General features: G+C 38.6%; 2 protein-coding genes across 4 annotated transcripts in view; both read right to left on the bottom strand.

The window, feature by feature from the left end:
- Positions 1-370: 370 nt before the first annotated feature.
- Positions 371-26,721, bottom strand: part of LOC127951901 (patched domain-containing protein 3) — a 126,378-nt gene continuing 100,027 nt past the window's right edge. The window contains exon 6 of the mRNA XM_052550036.1: positions 371-2,309. The gene's annotated coding sequence lies outside the window, so the exon portion shown is untranslated. The remainder of the gene's footprint in view (positions 2,310-26,721) is intronic.
- Positions 371-26,721, bottom strand: part of LOC127951902 (patched domain-containing protein 3-like) — a 126,378-nt gene continuing 100,027 nt past the window's right edge. For 2 of the 3 annotated variants that reach the window (XM_052550037.1, XM_052550038.1), the window contains exons 2-5: positions 5,303-6,192; positions 4,737-4,864; positions 4,509-4,654; positions 371-4,026 (exon numbers count right to left, since the gene is read on the bottom strand). In XM_052550037.1, the coding sequence (XP_052405997.1) occupies positions 2,390-4,026; positions 4,509-4,654; positions 4,737-4,864; positions 5,303-5,995 (2,604 nt within the window). In that variant the 5' untranslated portion in view covers positions 5,996-6,192 and the 3' untranslated portion in view covers positions 371-2,389. Of the gene's footprint in view, positions 4,027-4,508; positions 4,655-4,736; positions 4,865-5,302; positions 6,193-17,912; positions 18,079-26,721 lie in introns of those variants that run through there. The other variant, XM_052550039.1, reaches the window with a different exon arrangement.

Genomic DNA, 26,721 nt, shown 5'->3' with positions numbered 1-26,721 from the left:
TTCCTTGTCCACAGCAAAATGATACAAGATCTTACTGACATAGACCCTTAATGCCTGAGTATGTACATTATTTTATGTACAACTTTGTGAATGGTCTTCTCCTGGAGGACTAGTGATAGAGACTTTACCTCCAAACCCCCACAGAAACACACCTATACCAATCAAGGTCTTACAAGGCAAACTAGAGACTTCCAGGCAGGTGTGTTGAGACAAGTTGGAGCAAAGTTGGCCATCCAGGACCAATTTTGGACACCCCTGACCTGCACAGCTAGCAGTTTGGCTATTGTCCTGTGACCATATATAATCTGTTTAGTGTTTCAGATAGGATCTTAAGTCCTAAGCCTGTTTAGGGTTTAATTTAAGACAGAAGTCAAATGTCAGATAGAGCTTTATTGCCAAGTTTTTAGACACACAAGGAATTTGACTTAGCAACAGGAGCTTCCGGTGCAAAAAGCACACATAGTGCAAATATAGGCTGCATGATAGTACACAGGAATTTCATAAAAAATGTAACACTGTTAAAAGAAAAACAGAAAAGTATATATTGTATTATATTGCATTAAGGCACAGAATAGATGGATTACTCTTTAACTAATCAATGTACTTGAATGTAACTGGATTACAGACAGTATTAGGAGGGTTACTTTGGAAATGAAACCGGTTAAAGATTACGAGTTACCCTATTTAAAATAAGTAGTGTAATTATTTCAATAACTTTTTTAATGTTACTGATTACATTTGATTACTTTCCTAATTACATTATAGTGTCCATTTTTTTGTAATACTCACAATGCCTTGCGAAATTGATACTCAAAAACAAATTGTTGTTGTTATATACCGTGTAGCAGTACTCAACACTGATTACTGTCAGACATTCAAAATCCTTCATCACTTAAGTTAAGATTGTAATAATTTAATTTTAAAGCACAGCCACCACAAAAATCAGACTTTAGCCAGTTTTCTTTTTCTTTTTGAGATTGTTGTATGTGTCCCTGAGCTACCACTCCGACCGGCTTAACTTCAATTAAACGCGCACTGTTTAATGTTAATGAACAAATTAAGTTATTTGATAACGATCACTGATATAACATTATGCTCTATTTGTAAAGTAAGCTATTAGGAGTGATAAGAGAGCATTCTTCTTGCGCTACGTGCAGCTGAATCAACCGCACACTTATCACAGCTGATGAAAACATTAACCTTAGAAATAAATGAATGTGAACATTGAGATTACGCCACCAAATATGGTGAAACCCGGTTGAAAGGCATACAAACATGAATGGTTATTACATTTAAAGGGCACCTATTATTACCCTTTGTACAAGATGGGTGTCCCCAGAATGTGTCAGTGAAGTTTCAGCTCATAATACTCCACAGATCATTTATCATAACATGTAGGATTGCCAACTTCAGAAAAGGAAAATACAGGACAATTGCGTATATGTTATTTAAAATGCATTTCCTAATAATGTGCTAGTTAACAAGTTCTGCAATCAATGTGGCTGAAGTTTCAGAGCATTTCTCACCACAGGGAAGAGAGGGTTGGGGTTAGCAGAGCTCGTTAGCATTTAAATGGGTCTCTGTAGATATAGCTGGTTTTGACAAGGTAAAAGGGCATTGTTTTATACTACCATTGGAAAATTTTACTTTTCATCACGACCCTAAAGAATCGTATCAATTTGTGGAAAATGGACATGCAATGACCCCTTTAAAAAATAAGGAGTGGGTGGATTTTAATCATTGTAGTGTGGTTGTGTTCACACATATTTATGTCCAAACACCATGTAAAAGTGGATTTTGCGTAATAGGTGCCCTTTAAACCTATTCTGTGTCCTCAGAGAGAACAGAAACACTTTTGTAAAAGCTACTGATAATATGCTTAACATTTCACTCCAGTGTACACGACACGTTGTTTAAACTTGTTGTGGTTGCTCATTTTGAAATTAATTAGGCAGACTATACGATATGCACAGCGATATAGATTAACAGAGCATTCAATTATCTTGTATGTTGATTTCAGATGCTTTCTGAAGAATGCTGCAACTGCTATAGCAAAGTATTTGAATTTTGAGCAGCGAGCTCATTGGCTGCCTTTACAAAAAAAGAACCAATCGGTGGCACCGTGTGATAATGACGTCATTATGTCAGATTGAGTTTGACCTATTGGACTGTGCCATCAGTTTCATGACCAAACTTTGGATATAAAATACTTTTGTAATAATTTTCCTAAGTAACTGTAATTTAATTACATGTTTTTTTCTCAGTACCTGTAACAGTTCAGTTACATTTATGTTGCAATTAAATTGAAACTGGAGCACAAGAGTATATACAGGAACTGATTAATACAATAACTGATAAATACATTTTACAGACAAAAATTTCAGAAATGTTACTTTAGTTCATATTCAGAATCAGGACATTGATCCTGACTCACCAGCTTAGAGTTAGTACAGACAGTCACCTCAGTGTATTCTGTTAGATTTTGTTTTCTTTCATCACTTTTACAACAAGTGCCGAGGAAGGTGAGGAACACGGGTATGAATACGATGCCATGGACGGCCCCAAACAGAATGACTAAGAACATGATTTTAAAGAATGTCCTAAAGATGTAGCTCTTGGCAGCCGCGAGCACCACCACACCTGCGATAGTGGACACGGCACCCTGAATGATCGGATAGCCCAATTTATTAACGGCATCCGTAACTTTCTCATTTGTGGAGGATTTTTCACTTGATACAAAAGCATAAGATATGTGAGCAGAGAAGTCCACAGAAAACCCGATACAGAGAACAAGGTTAATCATAGACACAGAGTCTAAACTAACATCCCATAATGCCATGAAACCGGCCACACCCATGATGACAGATGCGATAGAAAAGGTCACCCAAAGAGAGCAAAGAGGGTTTGGGATCAGCAGGAGTGAAATAACTAACATCGCACATGTAGCAACTACTATATTTTGGATTGTATTACTGATGATGACGGCATATTGGTCGAAATAGATGAACGCAGGGTGGTACACAATCAGATCAACTGGTGGCTGCAACTTCCCACATTCGACTGCAGTTTCTCTAAACGCATTCAGCATGTTCTTCTCATCGATCGCTGTGCTGATGTTCACCGTTTGAATGAACACACGTGATGCATGAATTTGATTGTTAGTGAAATTAACATCTTGGCTAAAACCATACCGTTTAAGAACTGCACTTAAATGACTTTTGAACTGTGTTTCATTGTCTAAATTGAAACCAGCATGCAGTCCAAACTGCATGTATGCACTCAGCCAAGAAATAGGTGGAATATCTGAATCTGCCATTGTCAGATTTTGAAAATTTTCGAAACACAAGTCAAGACTTTTACGAGCAGTTGGGTTCCAGTACTGAAAATGTTCATCCTTTATAACTAACATGACATTAGGACCAAAATTAAAGAAGAATTCATCATCATTGTCATAGTAATCACCAACATATGAACCGTCTGCCGCTAAATGTTTCAGATCTAGACCTTCCTGTATATGGAAGCATCCATAGATACTGACTGCCAAATAGCCAGCATAGATCAGACACACGAGCATCTTAACCCACACTCTTGTCAGAAAAGGTCCATAATACTTTTTAAAGAATGAATCCACTGGCATTTCAAATTCCTTATGTGTGACTTTATCATACGCCCCACCAGCACAACAAACATTATCATCACCAATGGCTTCTGGGACTTTCATGCAGGTCAGCCAGTGTCTGTTGCCTTTCTCTCGTTTTCCGTTCAGTGCAAGACACGCGCCAAAGAAGGTGATGTTGAAGATGTAGCAGAACAGAAGAGCTGTGCTGGTGTACATACAGAAAGACTGAACCGAGCGGAACGGAGTGAGGAGACCGATGTAGAAAGCCAGCACATCAGTCAGTGTGGTGATTGTGATGGACACAGCGGCCTCCTTATATGTTTCTGCTAAGCGAACCTCAACGTCTTTATCAACTTCAGTCTTCTGCCAGCTGGAGATCATAATGAACATATCATCAACACCAACACCTGTAGGAAAGCAAAGACTGTGAGCCTAGGAACATCAGCTGTGGGATGCCTTTTAGGTGAAAGAAAAGAATGACACATAGGCTAGCCACACAATTGAAGATTTTAAGGCCGATTTACACTCTTGAATGATTGGGGGGAGTGTCCCGATTCAAGGCTTGTCGCAAACCAATTTTTGTTCAATAAATCCTATATTGTGTTGGGTCGTTCCGATTTTTTTTTATCTGCTCCCAAACGAGATGGAGCATCCCCAAACTCAAACTGTAAATATAAAACTTGAGTTTCCGTGAGATCTTATGTCACTGTGAAACCGTTCCTACAATCAACAAGTGTGTGGTCTCGTGGTCTGGTTGAATTGTCTAGTGTGCACATTCAGAGGATTATAAGGCTTAAATCTGGATGAAACTGTCTTCATGTCTGTGGTCTATGATTGTGATTTAAAAGAGTTAAGATTTGAAAATCATCTAGTGTGTCCCAGGCCTTACCAAGAATCAGAAAGGGGGCTGAGGCCACGGTCATGGCAAACGGCATCCCACAGAACAGCAGCAGTCCAAAGCTGGCCAATACCGCCAAACCAGCGGAGATGACACCGAATGTTGCCACCCACACCTTTGTCCTGACACAGTCTAACCTGTTAATGGACACAAGGGATAAATTACATAACAAGTGGTAGAATTAATAGTGCTTATTTGATTATTTTTAATTCTTTATACCTCATACAAGACATAACCGAAATTGTAATGGACAGGAAATATGTAAAAGAGAAGAGGGGGATGACAGATTTGGAATTGGTCTCCAACTCATTTTGTCTTGATACTGATGTAAAGTAAGACACATGGACCTGTGGAAAAAAAGAACAGCAAAACGATGATCCATATAATTGCGTTCTGAATGTATACGTAAGTGGTTTTTTGCTTTGTTTTTTTTTTTTTATGTTGAATCACAATGCAGAACATATTCTTAAAAAATTACAAGACATGAAAAGCAAAAAATATTAAAAAAAATAAATAAATAAAAAAAAAAAAAAAAAAAAAATATATATATATATATATATATATATATACACACACACACACACACACACACACACAGTTCATTAACTCGGCACATTTGAATTGCTGTCCTAATTATGTTGGTGCTCGACTTGTGGGAGATAATTAAAGTAATGAGGTGTTTTTACACAAACAATGGTCATTAGGTGTATATTTACATTACATTTAGCAGACACTTTTATCCAAATCTATGTGTAGATATAATAAGAATAATTTATTCTACTTACCATTTTCTGTTCTGTGTTGTTAGAGAGGAGTTTTAGAAAGCCATTAAGCCAGACAGAGGTTTCATTTGTCTTCTGCTCATCTAGAAAATAAAAAAGCCTGACCGCTTTTGCACTGGTTATCTCTGAGCTATTTGGCTTTAGCTCTACACCACCAATACTTGCTCCCAAAAATATGCCATTATTCATAGGATATGTTATAACTGAAGAAACTACTTTAGTAGCCTTGTAATTTAAAATGTCTAAAATTGCATTTGATATGCACCTTCCCTTGGTTTTGGCACAGAGGTTCTCAAAAGTGTTCCCTATATCTAAACTTTTCACTTGTCTGTCCAACTCAATAATGTCTTTAAAAGCTGCTTCAGTAAATATATTTTTTCCATGCAAGTCTGTGATGATCAAAGAGGCATAAGTGCCTTCAGACACGAGCCGTAGCTGAGAAAACTCTTCAGACTGGGGGAAATTTTCCACCACAATCGCCCTCTCCATCTTGGCAGGTCCATTGACAGGCGTGAACTGGTCTTCAATATCATTTGCCTTCATCTCCTCAAGAAACATGAAACCAGCTCCAAGGACAGCAGCTACACATATAGCTAATAAAATAAACACACTTGGATATCTACCAACAACACAACCAAGTTTTGCCAAAGCCAGAGCCAGAGGCCTTTCGATGCAATCCGTTTTGCACTTTGCCATCGTCTATTTTCACTTCAGCGGTCTTGTCCTTCTTCAAAGCCCCAGCAACACCCTTTGTAGAGAAGAACCTCTGGATTGTTCGGATAGTCTATGAAAACTGGTGACTACGGTAAGTGAGTAAGGGCTCGGAGAGTTGCATCAAAAAAATGTGAGCAATTGGGCTGCACAAGGTATAAGGCTGTTGGTGTGTATGTGGTCTGAAACAGATAGATATTGTGAAAATTAGATATAAAGAATATTACAATACTTTAGTGAAATTGCTACAGATATTAAACATTTCTATACATAAACGAAAAAACAATTGCATGAAATTTGCTGACAATTCAACAACAATGATAGCGCAGCATGTCAAAATAATATTAATATAGCTAACAGATCTACATTTAACGCAATCTAGCATGTGTCTTGAGAAACTAGTATGTTACATACTACATAAACTTAGTAGATGATTGCAACATGGTGTCTTTTAGGGGTGACCCCAAATAGTTGACGAATCAATGCTTTGATTCGAGGAGCCTGATTCGACTACCAATCTAACAGTCGAATATTTGCGGGGTGTTATTGATTATGCTATTTAACTATATGGGGGAGCTCAAATGTCTGATTTCACATAGAACTACCGGTCTTCTCCCAATAAGTTAATATACAGCCTATTATGATAAAGCTGTAAGAATCTGAAAAGGAAGAAGCTTCAAATTAATATTTTAAAGTGCGTGAATAAATCCACCCCTATAGATTTATGCTTCACTTTCCATAATCCGTGACCGACAGAGGAGCATCTTGGCGGATATAAAACTTTACCAAGACTCAAACTGACACAGACAGAGACTGGATTTTTCCGAACAGGTAAGGTACAAGTGATTTCAAAACATTTCAGCCAGTATATATATACATCGTGGATATATTATTTACCTGATATAAGATGCATTTGGTTTTGAGTCAAGCGCTTCATTGTAGTACTATGGTGATATCTCGGTAGCGCTTTATTTTACAGTCCTGTTCCTCGTGTACATACTATGTACTTATTATAGTAATTACAATAACTATGTAATAACCAGGTACTAACCCTGAACCTACCCCTAAACCTAACCCTACCCCATGTAGTTACCTTGTACTACCAGAACTTTCTTAGATAAATACACTGTAAGTACACTATAAGTACATGTTAGTACACGTACTGTAAAATAAAGTGCAACCAATATCTCTTCAGCGCACAGCGTGAGCAGGTCAAACTACAATGCAGAATATTAATAACTATGACTGGGACTGGTATATACATACTATTATAATGAGAAGACCTTATTTTAAAATGCTGCACATTGTTTCGTGAAGAACTCGTCCACAAAACATGGAAATCCAAAAAGAGTTTGCATTCAAAGCCCCGCAGATATGTTCATGTGGATTCGGGCCCTTTTTAAAAATAGCTTATAAGTCTTAATATTAACGTTATGTTGTATAAATAACAAAGCGTATTCTTTATGAAATTATGAGTTGAATTCCACTGATAAAACACTTGCTATCAAAGGCATCACTCTACTGGTCATCTTCAGCGCGTGGAGCTCAAAGCAGAAATGCAGAACATGCTAATGTTTTAGGCAAACGTTATAATGAGAGCACTATTGTAAAAAAAAAAAAAGAAAAATGTTATGGTTTCATCAACATTAATTGTTAGCTATCTGTTAATCAAAAAATAAAACATTATTTACCCCATTTAAATCTGCAAAGTGTTTGTTACATATTTACCCTCTGTGTTAACAGTCGAAATGTCTGACTTAATCCATTAATGTACTTTTCCCCGCCCCCAAACATATGATTCGACTATTAGTCGAATATTGGCAAGATTCGAAAATTCCGACTATGAAAATCCTTAGTCGGGGACACCCTAGTGTTTATCTACAGATATACGTAAACAAGTTCAATTTAAGAATTTTTAAGACCTTTTTAATACCACCTTATTTGAAATTTAAGACCAAACATGTGATGGAAATACATGTTATATTACATATGCAAATGTATATTTGATGTGTTTTATGTAAAAAGAAATCCAAGTGGAAAGGTTCAACATCTCTATTTATTTTATTGTTTTACAATTGTTTTGTTTCCTTTAGGAATCCTGTTAGCACTTAATTTTTCATTGATATTAAGCAGATGTAATTCATTTGTTTAGATCAAAATTGTATGACATTGTATGTGACAATTGTAAACTTGAACTATGAACCTTTAAAGCAGGGTGTAAAAATATATATGGTATTTTTATAAAATAAATTTATACATATTATACATTTAACTAAAGGATCCTGCAAGCACTTAATTTTTTCCCTTTTACTCATACTCCACAAAAAGTGGTTCAATAATGTTACATTTTACAGGGACTGATTATTTGCAAAGGTAGATCCCCCACTGTGTTCTGGTTAAATAAATTTTCATTTATTTATTTATTGCTGAAGTTTGCATTTGGTGGTGTTCTTAATGACAGCTTCCCTTACAATATGTACAATTCATAAAATAAGAAATATCCCAATATATCGCCTTGCTTACAGTATCGCAACATATCGTATTGCAACATCTATACCGTGATATGTACCGTATCGCCAGATTCTTGGCAATACACAGCCCTGGTAACTGCTTTAACCCTCAGGAGTCTAAGGGTATTTTTGGGGCCTGGAGAAGTTTTGTCATACCCTGACATTTGTGTTTTCTTTCAGTTTCTTATACATCTAAATGGCTAAAGTCTAATCTCACTGTAATCAGCACAATCTTGACTATAATAATATGTGAAATGCATGAATGTACATGATTGTGTTTTTGAGAAAAAAAAATGTTATGCATGGTTAGTGAAAAACTAAAAATGTTAAAACACTTGAATAAGGCAAAAAAAGACATAAAGAACAATGGTTCCCTGGACTTTTGAGAACTGGAGCTTGTAGCCAATAATTTTTCTTTCTAAATTATGTGAAAATCATCTATTTACTCACTTACAGAAAACAATATATTGATTTTAAGACACTTTTTGTTGGTAAAAGTCATATGCGAGTAGGCGTCAACTATCATGAATATCATTGTGATTTACACCTGAGAAGACAAAGACCTCCATAATGAGCTGCATAATGAGCCTCTCATTCAGCTGTGTCACTGTGAGTGAGGAGTTACAAGAAAGAATGTGAGGACAAAATAAATCAATATAATTTTATGTTTGTAGTTTATTAAGAATATATTTAATTATACCACAACATAATTTAATATCCACTTGGGAGAGCAGTTAAACAGTTTATCAGGAACAATCAAAGCTGACTTTCAAACAATTTTTTTGCTTCATTCCTCCAGTCACACAATCCTACAGAAATCCTTTTAACAATCTTATTTTCTACAAAAAACATTTATTGTTATTATTATCATTATTATTATTAATAATAATAATGTTGAAAAGAGCTGAGAATATTGTTCCAGTTTTTTTAGGGGGGATACATTGAAAGAACAGCATTGTTTGTTACATGTGTTACAGTTACATTTGTTACATTTATATTATTTACATCAAGCTTTTGAATGGTATAGTAGGCTTGTGTTTTTAGCCAAAAATCTGTAAGATGTATGCAGAAATACATACTTGTTGGCATATCATAGGGCAATAAAAAAATTAATAGTTTCCATTTTTCACATTTGCAGTTTTATTCTAGATTTTGTTATTACCATTTAAAAGAGGCAGTTTTATTTTTACAGGGTTTAAAAAAAAATTGTATTGTATAAGTATTGTATTGTATTGTATAAGCAGATAAATACTTATAGTATTTACTTATAGTATTTATCTGCTGTTTATGTTTATGTTGATGGTTGCTCTGTCAATTCTTCGTCATCAGTTAGGAACCTAGGTGTGCTACTTGATCGCAATCTTTCCTTAGAAAGCCACGTTTCTAGCATTTGTAAAACTGCATTTTTCCATCTCAAAAATATATCTAAATTACGGCCTATGCTCTCAATGTCAAATGCAGAAATGTTAATCCATGCATTTATGACTTCAAGGTTAGACTACTGTAATGCTTTATTGGGTGGTTGTTCTGCACGCTTGGTAAACAAACTACACCTAGTCCAAAATGCAGCAGCAAGAGTTCTTACTAGAACCAGGAAGTATGACCATATTAGCCCGGTCCTGTCCACACTGCACTGGCTCCCTATCAAACATCGTATAGATTTTAAAATATTGCTTATTACTTATAAAGCCCTGAATGGTTTAGCACCTCAGTATTTGAATGAGCTCCTTTTACATTATACTCCTCTACGTCCGCTACGTTCTCAAAACTCAGGCAATTTGATAATACCTAGAATATCAAAATCAACTGCGGGCGGCAGATCCTTTTCCTATTTGGCGCCTAAACTCTGGAATAACCTACCTAACATTGTTCGGGAGGCAGACACACTCTTGCAGTTTAAATCTAGATTAAAGACCCATCTCTTTAACCTGGCATACACATAACATACTAATATGCTTTTAATATCCAAATCCGTTAAAGGATTTTTAGGCTGCATTAATTAGGTAAACTGGAACCGGAAACACTTCACATAACACTGTACTTTCTACATCATTAGAAGAATGGCATCTACGCTAATATTTGTCTGTTTCTCTCTTGTTCCGAGGTCACCGTGGCCACCAGATCCAGTCTGTGTCCAGATCAGAGGGTCACTGCAGTCACCCGGATCCAGTACGTATCCAGACCAGATGGTGGATCAGCACCTAGAAAGGACCTCTACTGCCCTGAAAGACAGCGGAGACCAGGACAACTAGAGCCCCAGATACAGATCCCCTGTAAAGACCTTGTCTCAGAGGAGCACCAGGACAAGACCACAGGAAACAGATGATTCTTCTGCACAATCTGACTTTGCTGCAGCCTGGAATTGAACTACTGGTTTCGTCTGGTCAGAGGAGAACTGGCCCCCCAACTGAGCCTGGTTTCTCCCAAGGTTTTTTTCTCCATTCCGTCACCGATGGAGTTTCGGTTCCTTGCCGCTGTTGCCTCTGGCTTGCTTAGTTGGGGTCACTTCATCTACAGCGATATCGTTGACTTGATTGCAAATTAAAACAGACACTATTTCAACTGAACAGAGATGACATAACTGAATTCAATGATGAACTGCCTTTAACTATCATTTTGCATTATTGAGACACTGTTTTCCAAATGAATGTTGTTCAGTGCTTTGGCGCAATGTATTTTGTTTAAAACACTATATAAATAAAGGTGATTGATTGATTGATTGATTTTATGTAGCCTGTTGATTTTTGTTCATGGTATTCAGCTCCAATAAATGGTTTGCAAAAAAATAAAAAATAAACACACTGGATAAATGTTTGATATCATTGTTTAGTTACATTTGAATTAGTGCTGGGCAGTTTGACCAAAAATTTATATCACGTTTTTTTTTTTCATGCATAATCAGGTGTTCAATGCATTTTCTGCTGGTTGATATTCCAAGACATGCTTGCGGCTAAGGTGCTGGAGCAAATCGCTCGTGTTGCCGCCTTTGGCGACAATTTTAGCCCGACAGCACTTGCATAAAATGGATGTTTGGTTGACGTCGGATTTTTGGAAACCAAAAAACCTCCAAACAACAGACCCGGCTCCTCTTTTTGGCTGTAACTCCTGTTTCACACATAATCTGCCTGCAGTGCATATGCAGTCCGCAGCACGGACTCATTGTGCTTTCTCACAGGACGTGTTTGCAGTCCGCTACTGATCCGCATCGTTAAGTCCACAAACACAACATTTGTTAATTGTTTTGATTTCATATCATGTATATATATATATATATATATATATATATATATATATATATATATATATATATATATATATATACTAAGGGTGCAACGATACGCGTATTCGTATTGAACCGTTCGGTACAAGGCTTTTGGTTCGGTACGCGGTATGCATTATGTACCGAACGATTTGTTGGACTAATTAATTAAATAAAAAATAAAGAGAAATATAATGATATGCGTTCAACAAGGTAGCCCAATAACCCAAACGACGTAACAGGCAATGCCCCTGACACCCCCGAAGAAGATAAAAACACCAACTTATAGTTATATGTTTATGTTAGGCTACTCAGACAGTCAGGCGCTCGCTCACTCAGTACGCGCTGAAGGCTCGTTGCAAAATGGCAAAAATGGAAAGACGAAAAAGAGGAGAAAGAGGAGAAACATACACGCAACAAACTATCCCCGCAGCATTTAGACAGACATTTCCAACTGATTCAAACAGGGCAAAAGATTACATTTACGTTATAGCCGCGAATATGAGATCTTACTATTTACCATTCATTCTGTCATCACCATTATAGCTTACAGGGAATCCAAAGAGCACCCAAACACCAGACCTGTTGGTTATTGGAGGATCTTCTATTTCTGGTCTGTTAAACGCATTGGCCATTTTGCAACGAGCCTTCATTGCATACTGAGTGAGCGAGCGCCTTAGGGGCCGTTCACATATCACGCCTAAAAACGCGTGGAAAATGCTAGGCGCGCCGCTTTCTCCTCCTTTCCAAAGCGCTCGGTCAGAAGCGCTCCTGAGGCATCTGTCTTTGCTAAGCAACAATGACGTGCTCTCTCCACGAAGACGCGGAAATTTCAGCAAAGGATAAATGGATTTGCAGCTCTAAAAATCGCTTACAGTAGCTCTGTTACTAAATCTATTTCAAAATTGCAATCCATATACAACTATGATCAGCTGTTCCTTCATCTTGGCTGAGCTTTCAACGTTGTTACGGGAAAGAATGAAGCTGATTGGTTAGTTCTTGTCACATGACCTGCGGTGTGCTTGCAGCATTCTGAAAAGTTGAGATGTTTTTACATTTTGCTGTATTTAAAACGTACCGAACCGAACCGTGACATCAGAGTATTGTATCGAACCGAACCGTGAATTTTGTGAACCGTTACACCCCTAATATATATATATATATATATATATATATATATATATATATATATATAGTTTTGTTTTTTTGTTTTTCCAGCATTGTAAGTCTTTTATCACAGAACAGTAACAATCTTTCATATAGACATTAGTTTAAACTCAATAAATATAAACAACGCATTATTCATGCATATTTATTCATTTTACTTCTAGGTTTGTATAATAAGCTGCTCAAGCAAGCGGCAAAACATTTAAACACAATTATCCTACTTTTCTTGTTAAAATATTTAAAATTAAAACACCACAGACAGAAAACAGTCTCGTGCATTTAAATCTTTATCACAAACAATCCCACGGGTCTTAATGAACTTAGTTTTTCTGCCTCCATAAAAGTGAATATATATATATTGTTTTCTTTGTTTATCTAAAAGTGCTCTTTTTCTTGTTTTAAACCTAGCCAAAACCCACGTGTTGCATGTGAAACACAGATTAGTATACATTTATTGTGAAATGACTGCATTTCCATGTCAATCCATGTTCATTTTTCCCGACTCCGTACGTTAACAATCGCTGCACTGCTGCAGACGCACCGCTCCTGGAACGCACTGACGGACCACAACCTCGTGCAGCTGGAATCTGTTAATACGCACTGCAGACGAACTATGTGTGAAACAGGCGTTATAACGTAACACCAGAGCACTACTGTGTTTACCCTCACCACGCCTCGCAGTCGCTGCTTAGAAGTGCAACATTGTAAAGGGTCTGTCTGAAACAGTGTCGCGCGACCGCGGCACAGCATAATGTTCGTTCTGGACGTTGAGTTATTAAATACACCGGTATGGCGGTATATTTAAAATTAATATCATAAACGAAAATATACAACGGTTTTCGGTATGAACAGGTATACCGCCCAGCACTAATTTGAATCATAACTGGGAATCTAAAAGAATAGGATTCGATACGCAGAATTGGAATTGATCAAATTCAAATGATACCCAACCCTAATTATAGGTGTGTTCACACTTGTAGTTCGGTTCATTTGGTTCATTTGGTCCGGACCAAAAAGGAAAATTATACATTTAGTCCTGATCCGCTTAGCAGTCACACTGGCATTTTTGATACCGAACACTGCCATCCAAACCCTGATGCACACCAAACAAGCAGAGCAAGATCATTAAAAAGATGGGTCTCGGTCTGCTTGTTTGGTATCCATCAGGGTTTGGATGGCAGTTTTCACACTTACTCAAACGAACCGCACTAACAGAACAATCGCACCAGAGTTCATTTTATTCTAACCAAACATGACAAGTGTTAACGCACCCAATAAAAGACCTGAGCATTGGTAAGCTCAATAAGTAACAGTCAAATTTATTATTTTTTTATATGTACATTATCTTGCAAATTCTATCTCACCAGAGTCACTAGCTGTTTTTAGGGGTGGCTTCGACCCGCTTTCATGAAAAACAACCACAGACTTGGCAACACTGGTTGTAGTTCACTGACAATCTACACAAAATCGATTTCAAAATCACAGGCGATTCATTGCTGATTTTGAAAGTGATGTTGTGTAGATTGTCAGTGAACCACGGCTCTGTGTAGTGAATGCTGCTCCACCTGAACCAGTGTTGCCAAGTCTGTGGTTGTTTTTCATGTCCGCAGGTTGAATCTACCCCAATCCCAATAGCGTGATATTTAGCCCCTAAAATGTGACTTTTACCAAGGGAACCCTGCCAAAAAAAACCTATTTATCGGGGAACCCCCTGGAAATACGATTGGGCTAGTTTCGGAGTAGTTTTGAGAAGCAACTGGGCAGGATTTGTTGTGAAAACCTAGCAACCCTGATCTGAGCACACATGCTGGAGATATACTACTGATCACAAGAGAGGCATTCGATGTCTTCCAGAAGATATAAGGTAAATCTCCGCACCCCACAATAATAACAGTCTTTAAAAGAAGGAAACAATGGAGCAGACAAAGCACACTAGACACCTGTAGACACCAGCACCATGGGTGCATATTCCTATCAGATATGCATAGGAAGATTGGATTTGGACTGACAGTCTGAAAAAGGCTTATGAAACTTGGCATGGTGGAAGGAGCAGAAGAACCAGAAGATCAATGGTCAATGTTCTGTATTATTAAAATAGTCAATATATTCTACTGTTCAACTGTTAAATAGTTTGAGGACGGCAGTGTTTTTTTTTTGTACAAATATTATTATTATTATTAATCTCAAATACATGCTGCACTTTTAAAAGCTCTATTCAAAAGATCCTGAAAAAAAGTATCAGTTTCCACAAAAATATGAAGCAGCACAACTGTTGTCAACACTAATGATAATAAGAATGTTTCTTGAGCAGAAAATCTGCATATTTTAATCATTTCTATAGGATTGTATGACACTGAAGTGTGGGGTAATGATGCTGAAATTTCAGCTTTAACATAATAGACATTATTATTTTTTATATATATTTATTTGATAAATTAATATTTATAATAAAGTGTAATAGTTCATAATGCCACATTTTACTTCTATTTTTGATCAAATTCTTCTTTCAAAAACATAAAGTAATATTTCCAACAATAAACTTTTGAACGGTAGTGTATATTTTTTTATTATAATTTTTCTTAATTTTTTTTCATGGCTGTCAATAAATGAAAGTATTTTTAATTGATTACTCTTCATTTTTTACGAATTTCATCATGTACAATTATTATGTACATGCATTAATAGTAATATTGTGCCATTCTGCAGGTGGGTGGATAACGTACAATTCTACCTGTCCATGGTGTCATATACTGATAAAAATGTGTATTTGTTAAAAATATACATCTTTATGTTGTTCCTCTGACAAGATATTATTACAGCTTACCACAGCTTTAGTTTTTCTACTTCAATTTTTTATCTAAACATCAAAATTGTCATATGGGTGACCTTACTAATACAATTTAACTCAGCAAATATAAGTAATTGATAGATTTACAGTTTAAGTAACAGAATTAGGCATTTTAATCTTTTATATATTTTCATTAACAGGTATAAAGATAAGAAATGAATAGGACAACTCAAGGCATCCAGTGTGTCAAATCGTTTGCACAATATCTTAGCCAGAACCTCTTCACAGGTCTGCTAAGCTCTCTCAGACTGACTGGCTGAAGTTTAACATGGTCTGAAATGTTTTCGCCCTTCGGCTTTTCAGCTTCCACAGATGTTTAAAGGTCCCATGTGAATCCATTATTATCCCATAGGTTTCTGTTATTACTAATACTATAAATGTCAACGAACTAAAACATTTGACTGATTGTAAACTGATAATAGTTTCACTGTTTAAAATTGTGGTTCCAACACACACTCTCTTCTAATTTTAAAATGATCTTATTGAAGGTTCTTGGCATGAGATGGTGTTTTATTTTCTCATATTTATGAGTTTCATAAATACAATTTTATAAGTTTTAAATGGTTAACGAATGGTTAATGCAGTAAAAATGTGTAATGCAGTAATGCTGTGACAATCAGAATTGTGACAAAAATACTTATTTAGTGATAAATCTAGCCACGCACTGTGTTAGATTTATAAGATTTTGTCCAAATTTGATCTAAAATATCTGGAAAAGCTAATCGGAGATTTAGAAAAATAATACAACATCTAATGGATGTGCACAACAGATATTAATGATAAACATTTATGGTGAAGTAAGCGAAGAATAACTTTTGTGTCACACCACATGACAATTTTAGTGCAACAAATTGGTGAATAAATCCAATTTCCAATACAAAATCTAAAAGACCACATATTTTGGAAATTCAAGAGTCAGTACAACACAACTTTATATTTTTAAGCCTAATATTTGAAGTAAAAAAAAAAAAAGAAAAATTAACTTTTTTCAGGCTTATAAGTCAACCACCCAGGTACAAAGTAAAAGTAAACAAGTTTTGTTATTCATTAAGGCCCTACAGAGGGTTAACGCCTTTCCTCCAAAGTCTGGCTGAGGTTTTTCATGGCGTCTCCATGTGGTCCTGTTCGGTGTAGCAACTTGACTTTATTATATGCACATGAAGCCTGAAAAGTTTTTCAGTTTTTTATTTTTTATTAATTATATTTATGAATTTATATATTTTGGATCTTTACATTTACATTTAGTCATTTTGCATACGCTTTTATCAATTGGGGGATACATAAAGCTATTCTTCTTAAAGAGGCAGAAAGATACAGGAAGTGCTTGTAATAGTGTTAGACATTGTTTAAATAAGTACAAGCTAGAAAAAGAAGGAATAAATAAAGAGAAAGGGTTTTTTGTGTTTGTTTTTCTACATTGAAGTCAAAAGACGAGTTTTCAGCTGTGGCTTGAAAATTGTCAGGGATTCAACATTCTGAATAGGGCTGGGAAATCATTCTTTGGAGTCTCCAAGTGTCATTTTTTTTTTTAAAGACTTCTAAAATTTATCTTGAATCAACTTGTAGGAAATACAGTTTAGTGAGATTCGCCCTTCAGTTTTTTTGGTTTGGCTGGACAAAATGAACATGTTAAACAAAATAAATGGTACATTTTTATTTTCATGATAAGTGTGTGTATAATCACACAAAAAGGTTGTGATTCAATTTATCTATTGTCAGCTCTAGAAAATACAGTAGTGATAATAAAGATAAGCCCAGATTTATCAGACAAAATGCTGTTCAAAACAACGATCGCTACTATACAACATCTCATTACGAAATAAAACAGTATTAACACATTAGCAGACAACAACAGCAGCACACGTTTCATTTCCTCGATATTTAAACATTTAAATGCTACTGATGTGGTTTGACCCCAGGACACATTTTCACTGGGCCACCGGTTTTGACAAAGTAACACCCCACGTTTCCATTCCAGAAACAGGGTCTCTTAAAAACAGCTGGAGCAACTTTTGTTTTTGTAGATGGTTTATGACTTACAGATCCACTTATAGCGCTTCGACGAGCATTTTAAATGGAGAGAAAATATGATGTAGTGCCGAGAGGACACGGACTTACCAATAATTACGATGTTAACGATTCTGTTCTCTGGTCTATGAAAAAGGCATGTCATCTAAAGATGAGCTCAAACTTTTTCGTTTCGTTTTCTTCGTCTTCTTCTCTCGTAGCCTTGCGGTTAGAAAACCAGCTCACGGTGCACTAGTGCCACCACAGCTGAGCTGAAAGTGAAAGGCGGTCGAGAGTAACTCCTCTCTTATAAACGTGACAAGGGCTGGACTGAGACAAAAAAAAATAAAATCAGCGCTGGCATTTTTTGCATAGACATATAAATATACCTAGACACCTCATTATGACGATCGTCGGCAGCTTCGGCATCTAAACCATCACACAATAATAAAAACAGGTCTCGGGGTATTATCTTTCACAAGACTCAACAGTTGTTCCTCGATGTATTTTGGTCACTTTTAACATTTTGACAGATTAATTACCAATGTCAGACTATTAATAGCTATCAATATCGCTAGTTAGGTGTGAAAACTGAGACTTAATTCCCAGCCGGCACATGACTGACCTTCATTGAAACAACGTTGATTCAACTTTTAAAGATGAACGGTTGAAAAACTTCCAGCACATGACCAACTTTCAACATTGAAATATGATTGAAATAAGGTCAGTTGTTTTAACACTAGAACTACCAAGGCAGTCATTTTGACCGTTTTAAAGATTTGCAATGTAATAACTTTGTTGAAATAAAACCCATATAACTACAGTTTCATGACTTTTCTTAAATTAATGTAAATTTTATTTTAACATTGTTATTTTATTAAAATTACAAAACACAAAAGAGTTCTGAGTATTTCTACCTTGAATGGCCATAGCGGTCAATTTGACCGCACATATTTACAGGCGTTGTATCTCCTCAGCGCTTTTTCCCACCGTTAAAGATGTGCGTAGCTGTTGCCTAGCAACCTTTTTCTGGCAGTTTTGTATGCTTTTGCTAAGCTAAAACTTAGCTTTACCGTCAAAATGGCAACAAGAAAGAAAATGACTGTCACTGAGGTTTTATCCTTGCTTGAGAACATTGATGATGCAGAGTCTGATGGAGGAGCAGAGAGCGATGTCTCTTGGTCTCTTGACAGTTCGTCTGACACTGATTCTGAGAGTGATTCAGAGTTTATTATCTGTCCTAATATAACAGAACTATTTATTCATTCTAGATTTCATTAGAGGCTGCATAAAATTGTTTCCGATTCGTGTGGTCCAAAAATTTCCGATAATGCTAAAGCATTGTAAACTCCAAAAGTCAAAATGTATTGAATAAAGACAGATGTAATCATTTCCAAAATTCACAATATGTTTTTATCTAACGAAATATTCTGCTTCATTTTATATTTGTTGACATTTTGACTTTCAAAAACAACATTTTTACTGCGGTGAAAAACTTTGATCTCCAGCTCGCCGGATGAAAATTGCTGAAAGCAAATTGCGGCATGCACTTTTGTGGGAGGTCTAGTAGCTCTTACACAATAATATCATGAACATATTATATTATGTATGCTTAAATTACCCCCCATTTTTCATAAAACATGACCATAGAAGCTTTGAAGTAAATATAACATGACAAAAATGACATTCACTGCTGTCTGGTATGAACAGTCAAAATGACCGCTATTGGCAGTTCTAGTAATTATAGAATTCCGGTAGTGCTAGTGTTAAAGGGGGGGTGAAATGCTATTTCATGCATACTGAGTTTTTTACACTGTTAAAGAGTTGGATTCCCATGCTAAACATGGACAAAGTTTCATAAATTAAGTTGTACATTTGAAGGAGTATTTCTGTTCCAAAAATACTCCTTCCGGTTTGTCACAAGTTTCGGAAAGTTTTTTTCGAGTATGGCTCTGTGTGACGTTAGATGGAGCGGAATTTCCTTATATGGGTCCTGAGGGCACCTCTCCCGGAAGAGCGTGCGCTCCCGTACAGCAGAGCAGAGAGAGGCTGTGCACAGACAATCACTGATCAGAGCGAGAGCGTCGCGAAATGTCACAAAAGGAGGAGTGTTTTTGGTTGCCAGGGCAAGACAACCCTGCACAGATTACCAAAGAAAAAACAGCATTAAGGGACCAGTGGACGGAGTTTATTTTTACAGAGCATCAACGGATTTTGTGCAAGTGTTTGTGTTTGTTCCCTGCAGTTCTAAGATGCTTGTTTTACAAACAAGGCCCAGTTTGACGACGGATTTGCGTATCGTTTATTTCTTAAGGATGATGCAATCCCAACGAAAAAGGGTCACGATTGTGTGTTGGAACCGCAGGCGGTGAGTAAAACTGCTTCAAATATCTCTGCCTCCTTGTTAGTGCGTCCGCCTCCCATCGGAGACCCGGGTTCGAGCCCCGCTCGGAGCGAGTCGTTGTTGCTGCTGGTGCTCTCGTTCAGTTTCAGCCTCGGGATCTGATTCTGGATCATAAATAAACGGCTGAATCTGACTGTTAGCCATGGTTTATTTTGGATGATGGTTTTTTCCTCAAGGCAATGTCAGAGCCGTTAAATATGTTTTTCAACGGCTCTGGGTAATGTCACAGCTTCCAAACGCTCTCAACGCAAAAGCCTACTGGCGCTCGTGATTCTTTAGCTCCGCCCAGACGTCAAGCCTCTAGGTGCTCGTGTTTTTCCGGGAAAAATCGGTACAGACTATCTTTCTCTTATGAATATAATAAAACTAAAGACTTTTTGGAGTTATGAAGGATGCAGTACTACTCTATAGGTACTCAAGAATAACAGGATATTGAGTGAAAATGAGCATTTCACCCCCCCTTTAATCAATGCATTGGCAGAGGGAGTCAATGGGGCTGTAGTTATTTGGAGATAAGGCTAGGTAAATCTGGGTATCATTTCAATTCAATTTAATTTCAATTTAAATTTTATTTGTATAGCGCATTTACAACAGCCTCCCGGTTGACCAAAGTGCTTTACAGAAGAGCAAGAATATTACACATACATGAAAAATAGACCAGACAAAAATTTTAAACCACCCATTTCAAAATTTAGCATATTACAGTAGCCAGTACACTAAGGAAAATAAAAAAGTTTTTAGCAAGGACTTAATAATAGACAAGGAAGGGGCCAGTCTGATCTCTAAAGACGGGGTATTCCAGAGTCGTGGCCCAGCCATCGCAAATGCACGCTGCCCTCTACCAATTAGCCTAACGTGAGGGACCACCAACAGAGCCTGGTCACAGGATCGTAGGCTTCTTGATGGAGTATATGGATGAAGAAGTTCAGATAAATAGACAGGAGCTTTGTTATGAAGGGATTTATAAATGAAGAGGAGAATTTTAAAGTCTATTCTCTGAGAAATCAGCAACCAGTGAAGGGATCTAATAATTGGAGTGATGTGTTCATGTTTACGACAGTTTAAAAGAAGTCTGGCTGCAGCATTTTGGACAAGCTGAAGTCGTGCAATTTGAGATTTAGATATACCGCAATATACCGCAAGAATTGCAGTAATCTAGACGCAATGTAACAAATGCATGAACAGCCATTTCTAGAGTTTTTGGAGTGAGAAAGTTTTTAATTTTAGACAGTAAACAAAGCTGATAGAAACTGTATCCAATAACAGAAGAGATATGTCTATCAAATTTTAAGTGTTGGTCAATAATAATACCTAGGTTCTGCACCCGTGAGGATCTGAAAACGGACAAACTTTCTAGCTCAGGGCTTATACACTGAGAGTTCTCATTAGGACCAAAAACAATTACCTCGGTCTTGTCCTCGTTTAAGAAGAGGAAATTTTGGGCTAGCCATAATTTAACCTCCCCTAAATATTGGAGAAGAGAAGTGATCGCAGTGGAGTTGTTTTTCTTAACTGGAAGATAGATTTGAGTGTCATCTGCGTAAAAATGAAAAGACACACCATGTTTTCTTATAATAGAACCCAGAGGTAGCATGTACAGAGAGAATAGAGAGGGAGCTAAAATAGAGCCTTGTGGAAGGCCACAGGTCAGAGGAGCAGGGGAAGAGAAAAAAATTCCCAGTTTCATTAAAAACTTTCTGTCAGATAGGTATGACTGAAACCATTTCAGAGCATTTGCTTTTAGACCTGCCCAAGACTCTAATCTAGATAATAGTAAGTCTATGGTATCAAAAGCAGCAGATAAATCTAAAAGAATAAGAACCACAGAGTCCCCGGAATCAGTGGAGAGGTAAATATCATTTAACACTCTAAAAAGGGCGGACTCAGTGCAGTCAAAAGGGTGGACTCATTGCTGTGAGCAGACTTAAAACCAGATTAAAAAACCTCATAAATAGAATTACTAGTCAAAAAGTGTTGAAGTTGATTCAGCACAATTTTCTCTAAAACTTTTGAAATGAAAGGCAAAACAGAAATTGGACGAACATTTTTTAGAACAGTGTGGTCCAGTGAAGGCTTCTTGAGTAGAGGAGTGACTGTAGCAACTTTAAAGTCGGCAGGAACATAGCCAGTTTGGAGACACTTATTAATAAGAGACAGCAGACCTGGCCCAATCGAATCAGTAATTAATTTTAAAAATGTGGGGTGAATGATATCACTAGAACAGAATGTGGTTTAAGGTTTTAAGATTGTCAATCACCTCCTTCAATTCCTGGAGACTGATGGGTTCAAAAGCATCCAAAAATGCAGAGGAAGATGACATGATTGGAGAGATGGTTAAAGTTAAAGTGGGGCAGACACCAAGTCTTAAGTTAGTAATTTTGTCACTAAAATATCTCAAGAAGCTTTCACAGAGAGCATCAGAGGCAACAGGCAAGGTGTTAACAGAAGGATTGGTAACAGATTGAATAATTGAAAACAAAACCTTAGGTTTAGAATAGGTTGGAAAATTATGCTGTAACGACAGGTAAAAGAGGAGGAAGCAATTGCAGGCAATCAGATGATGTTTATTAGAAAGAGAGTCCAGAATGTTGGCAATGGCAAGGAAGGTCTACGGTGGCGTGAGAAGAGCTGGATGGTGAAGTCGATGGTGCAGGTGAAGGTGGTCAATGGTTGAAACCAGGAACAGACCGGAACACTGACACGAGGACGACAACACGAACCCAATCCAGCACACGAACACGGAAGACGGAAATCCAACTACGACACGGAAACATGAGAGAGGATCTGACGGCAGACAGAGAGAGAGGTGAGTGTTTATAGCAGAGTGGAGATGAGGCTCAGCTGGAGCGAGACAATCAACATACAGGTGACAACAATTAACCAAACGAGCACATGGAGACTACGAGAGTACAAATACAAACACAAAACATGACACGGAGGAAACAATGGATTTCCTACCGTGACAGTACCCCCTCCCCTAGGACGTCACCTGACGTTCCCAGCCTGCCTTACCTGTAGATTGTAATCATCAATAAGGCGGTGATCCAGTATGTCCCGAGCAGGAACCCACCTTCTCTCCTCCGGACCGTAACCTTCCCAATCCACCAAGTACTGAAATCCGCGTCCCCTCCGTCTAGAGTCCAGAATACGATTAACCAAATATGTGGTTTCCCCATTAACGATACGAGGCGGGGGGGGGGGACCGGGGCAGGCGGATTAAGACGGGAAAAAATCACCGGTTTAATTTTGGACACATGGAACACGGGATGAACCCTCCTGTACGTCGGAGGAAGGCTAAGACGCACTGTTACCGGATTAATGATTTTGGTAACAGAAAACGGGCCAATAAATTTGGGAGCAAGTTTATTCGAAACGGAACGCATCTGAATATTCTGGGTTGAAAGCCACACTCTTTGACCGACGACGTAACGGGGAGGCTTCGACCGGTGGCGATCGGCCTTAGCCTTGGTGCGCGACCTAGCCTGGAGCAGAGCTCTACGAGCTCTGGTCCAGGTGCGGTGACACCTCTGGACTAGTGCGTGTGCGGAGGGGACCGAAACCTCGGATTCCGTACTGACAAAATTAGGTGGTTGGTACCCTAAACTACACTTAAATGGAGACATGCCCGTAGATGACACTGGCAAAGAATTGTGTGCGTACTCCACAATTGAGAGTTGCTGACACCAGGACGAAGGATTATTGGAAGCCAAACATCGCAAAACCCTTTCGACATCCTGATTGGCTCGCTCGGTTTGACCATTGCTCTGGGGATGGAACCCGGAAGAAAGACTAACAGTCGCTCCTAACAATTTACAAAATTCTCGCCAAAATTTGGACACAAATTGGGGACCCCTGTCAGAAACCACGTCTGTCGGAAGGCCATGTATACGGAAGACGTGGTCAATGACAGCTACCGCTGTTTCCTTGGCTGAAGGTAATTTGGGCAAGGGAATAAAATGAGTCGCCTTCGAGAACCGGTCCACTACGGTTAAAATCACCGTATTGCCCTTAGAGGGCGGGAGGGCGGTAATGAAATCTAGCGAAATGTGGGACCAGGGTCTCGAAGGGACAGACAGCGGTAAGAGTAACCCATCTGGAGGTCGATTGGAAGTCTTACCAATAGCGCAAACTGAACAAGCCAAGACGAAGTCGTGGACGTCACGAGCCATACCAGGCCACCAAAATCGTTGCTTGACTAGAAACCTAGTTCTACTAACCCCTGGGTGACAAGCAACACTGGAACAATGACCCCACTGGAGAACGTCTGACCGTAACCCCTCCGGCACAAACAATCGGTTCGGTGGGCAACGAGCCGGGGGCGTTACCCCTTCTAAGGCAGTCAACACCTTCGATTCGACCTCCCATCTGAGCGCGGAGATAATGATGGTCCCCGGTAAAATGGGCTCGGGAGTAGCAGTACGATCGGAACGCTCAAAAAGACGGGATAAAGCATCGGGTTTGATGTTTTTGGAACCCGGCCGGTAAGAAAGTGTAAAATCGAAACGACCGAAAAACAATGCCCACCGAGCCTGCCTGGAGTTAAGTCTTTTGGCGGTTCTAATGTATTCGAGATTCTTATGGTCCGTCCATACAATGAAAGGTACACCCGACCCCTCAAGCCAGTGACGCCATTCTTCCAGTGCAAGTTTGACTGCCAACAACTCTCGATTGCCAATGTCATAATTAACTTCTGCAGGAGATAAACGGTGAGAATAATACGCGCACGGATGCACCCTTCCGTCTGAGGATGCGCGTTGGGACAACACTGCTCCTACCCCCACCTCTGACGCGTCGACCTCCACTATGAATTGACGTGAACGATCAGGGGTGACGAGAATGGGAGCTGAAACAAAGCAGCTTTTCAGTTTGGCAAACGCAGCCTCGGCTGCGTCTGACCACCTGAACGTCAAACTAGGGGAGGTCAAGGCGGTCAGAGGAGCGGCTAGTTGGCTGAAATTGCGAATGAAACGCCGGTAAAAATTGGCGAACCCCAGAAATCTCTGCAGGGCCTTGCGAGACTCTGGGGATGGCCAATTTACCACAGCCTTAACCTTCTCAGGATCCATGCGAACACCCTCAGTCGAAATGATGTGTCCTAGAAAGGAAACAGACTGTGCATGAAAAACGCATTTCTCCGCCTTGACAAACAATCCATTCTCTAGCAACCGCAGAAGCACTCGTCGTACGTGTTGCACGTGTTCCTGGAGAGACGAAGAAAAAATCAATATGTCATCCAGGTAAACATATATGAACAGATCGACCATGTCTCGCAACACGTCATTAACGAGTGCTTGGAAGACTGCCGGCGAGTTCGTTAGCCCGAAAGGCATCACGCAGTACTCAAAATGGCCTCTAGGGGTGTTAAAGGCAGTCTTCCACTCATCCCCCTCCCTGATGCGGACCAAATGATAAGCATTACGTAAGTCCAATTTAGTGAAAACGGACGCTCCCTGCAACCTCTCAAAAGCTGAAGACATAAGCGGTAAAGGATAGGTATTCTTTACCGTTATGTTGTTCAGCCCTCGGTAGTCAATGCAAGGTCGCAAGGATCCGTCCTTCTTTCCCACAAAAAAGAACCCCGCCCCCGCTGGAGAAGAAGAAGGGCGGATAAACCCCGTTGCTAGAGAACTGGATATATATTTCTCCATGGCCGCCATCTCTGGAATAGACAAAGAATATAACTTGCCCTTAGGCGGAGAAGTACCTGGCAATAACTCTATCGCACAGTCATAGGGACGATGAGGAGGATCTGACGGCAGACAGAGAGAGAGGTGAGTGTTTATAGCAGAGTGGAGATGAGGCTCAGCTGGAGCGAGACAATCAACATACAGGTGACAACAATTAACCAAACGAGCACATGGAGACTACGAGAGTACAAATACAAACACAAAACATGACACGGAGGAAACAATGGATTTCCTACCGTGACATATGCAGCTTTTGTAGACTTAGCTGCAGTCTGGTAAGAAGTAAGAGAGTCTCTGAACATTTGAAGTGAGATATGCAGCCTGTCTTGTTTCCATTTACATTCTGCCTTTCTACAGTTTAGGAGACGGGTATCAGAGTTTTGCCACGGTACAGATTTTGTTTTTTGCTTGTAAGGCTTAAGGGGGGCAGTTGCATTTGCTGCCTGAAGCCAGGCAGAGTTCAAGAGGCTAAGATGTGGATCAGCATCCAAGTCAGATAACGGTTGATCCAAGTGCAACTGTGAGCAACAATCAGCAAAACTCAAGTTGAAATTTGTGCTAAACTGTGGAGAATAGAAGCAAGAAAGACTTACAGTTGTTTTAGAAAAATAAGAGAGCTTTGGAAGAGACAGTGTGAATAATATAGGCTTATGGTCAGAGATCATAAAATCTGAGAGCACAATATCAGTCACATCAAGCCCATATGAGTGTACAAGATCCAATGTATGTCCCTGAATATGAGTAGCGACACTGATCCACTGGGATAGATTGAAAGCATCGAGAATATTAAGAAACTCCTGTGATAAGGGGTTAGACGGACAGCAGACAT

The sequence above is a fragment of the Carassius gibelio genome, chromosome B3, assembly GCF_023724105.1.
Source record: "Carassius gibelio isolate Cgi1373 ecotype wild population from Czech Republic chromosome B3, carGib1.2-hapl.c, whole genome shotgun sequence".
Lineage (NCBI taxonomy): Eukaryota > Metazoa > Chordata > Actinopteri > Cypriniformes > Cyprinidae > Carassius > Carassius gibelio.
Note: the sequence above shows the minus strand (reverse complement) of the source record. Positions and strands in the feature narration are given on the sequence as shown.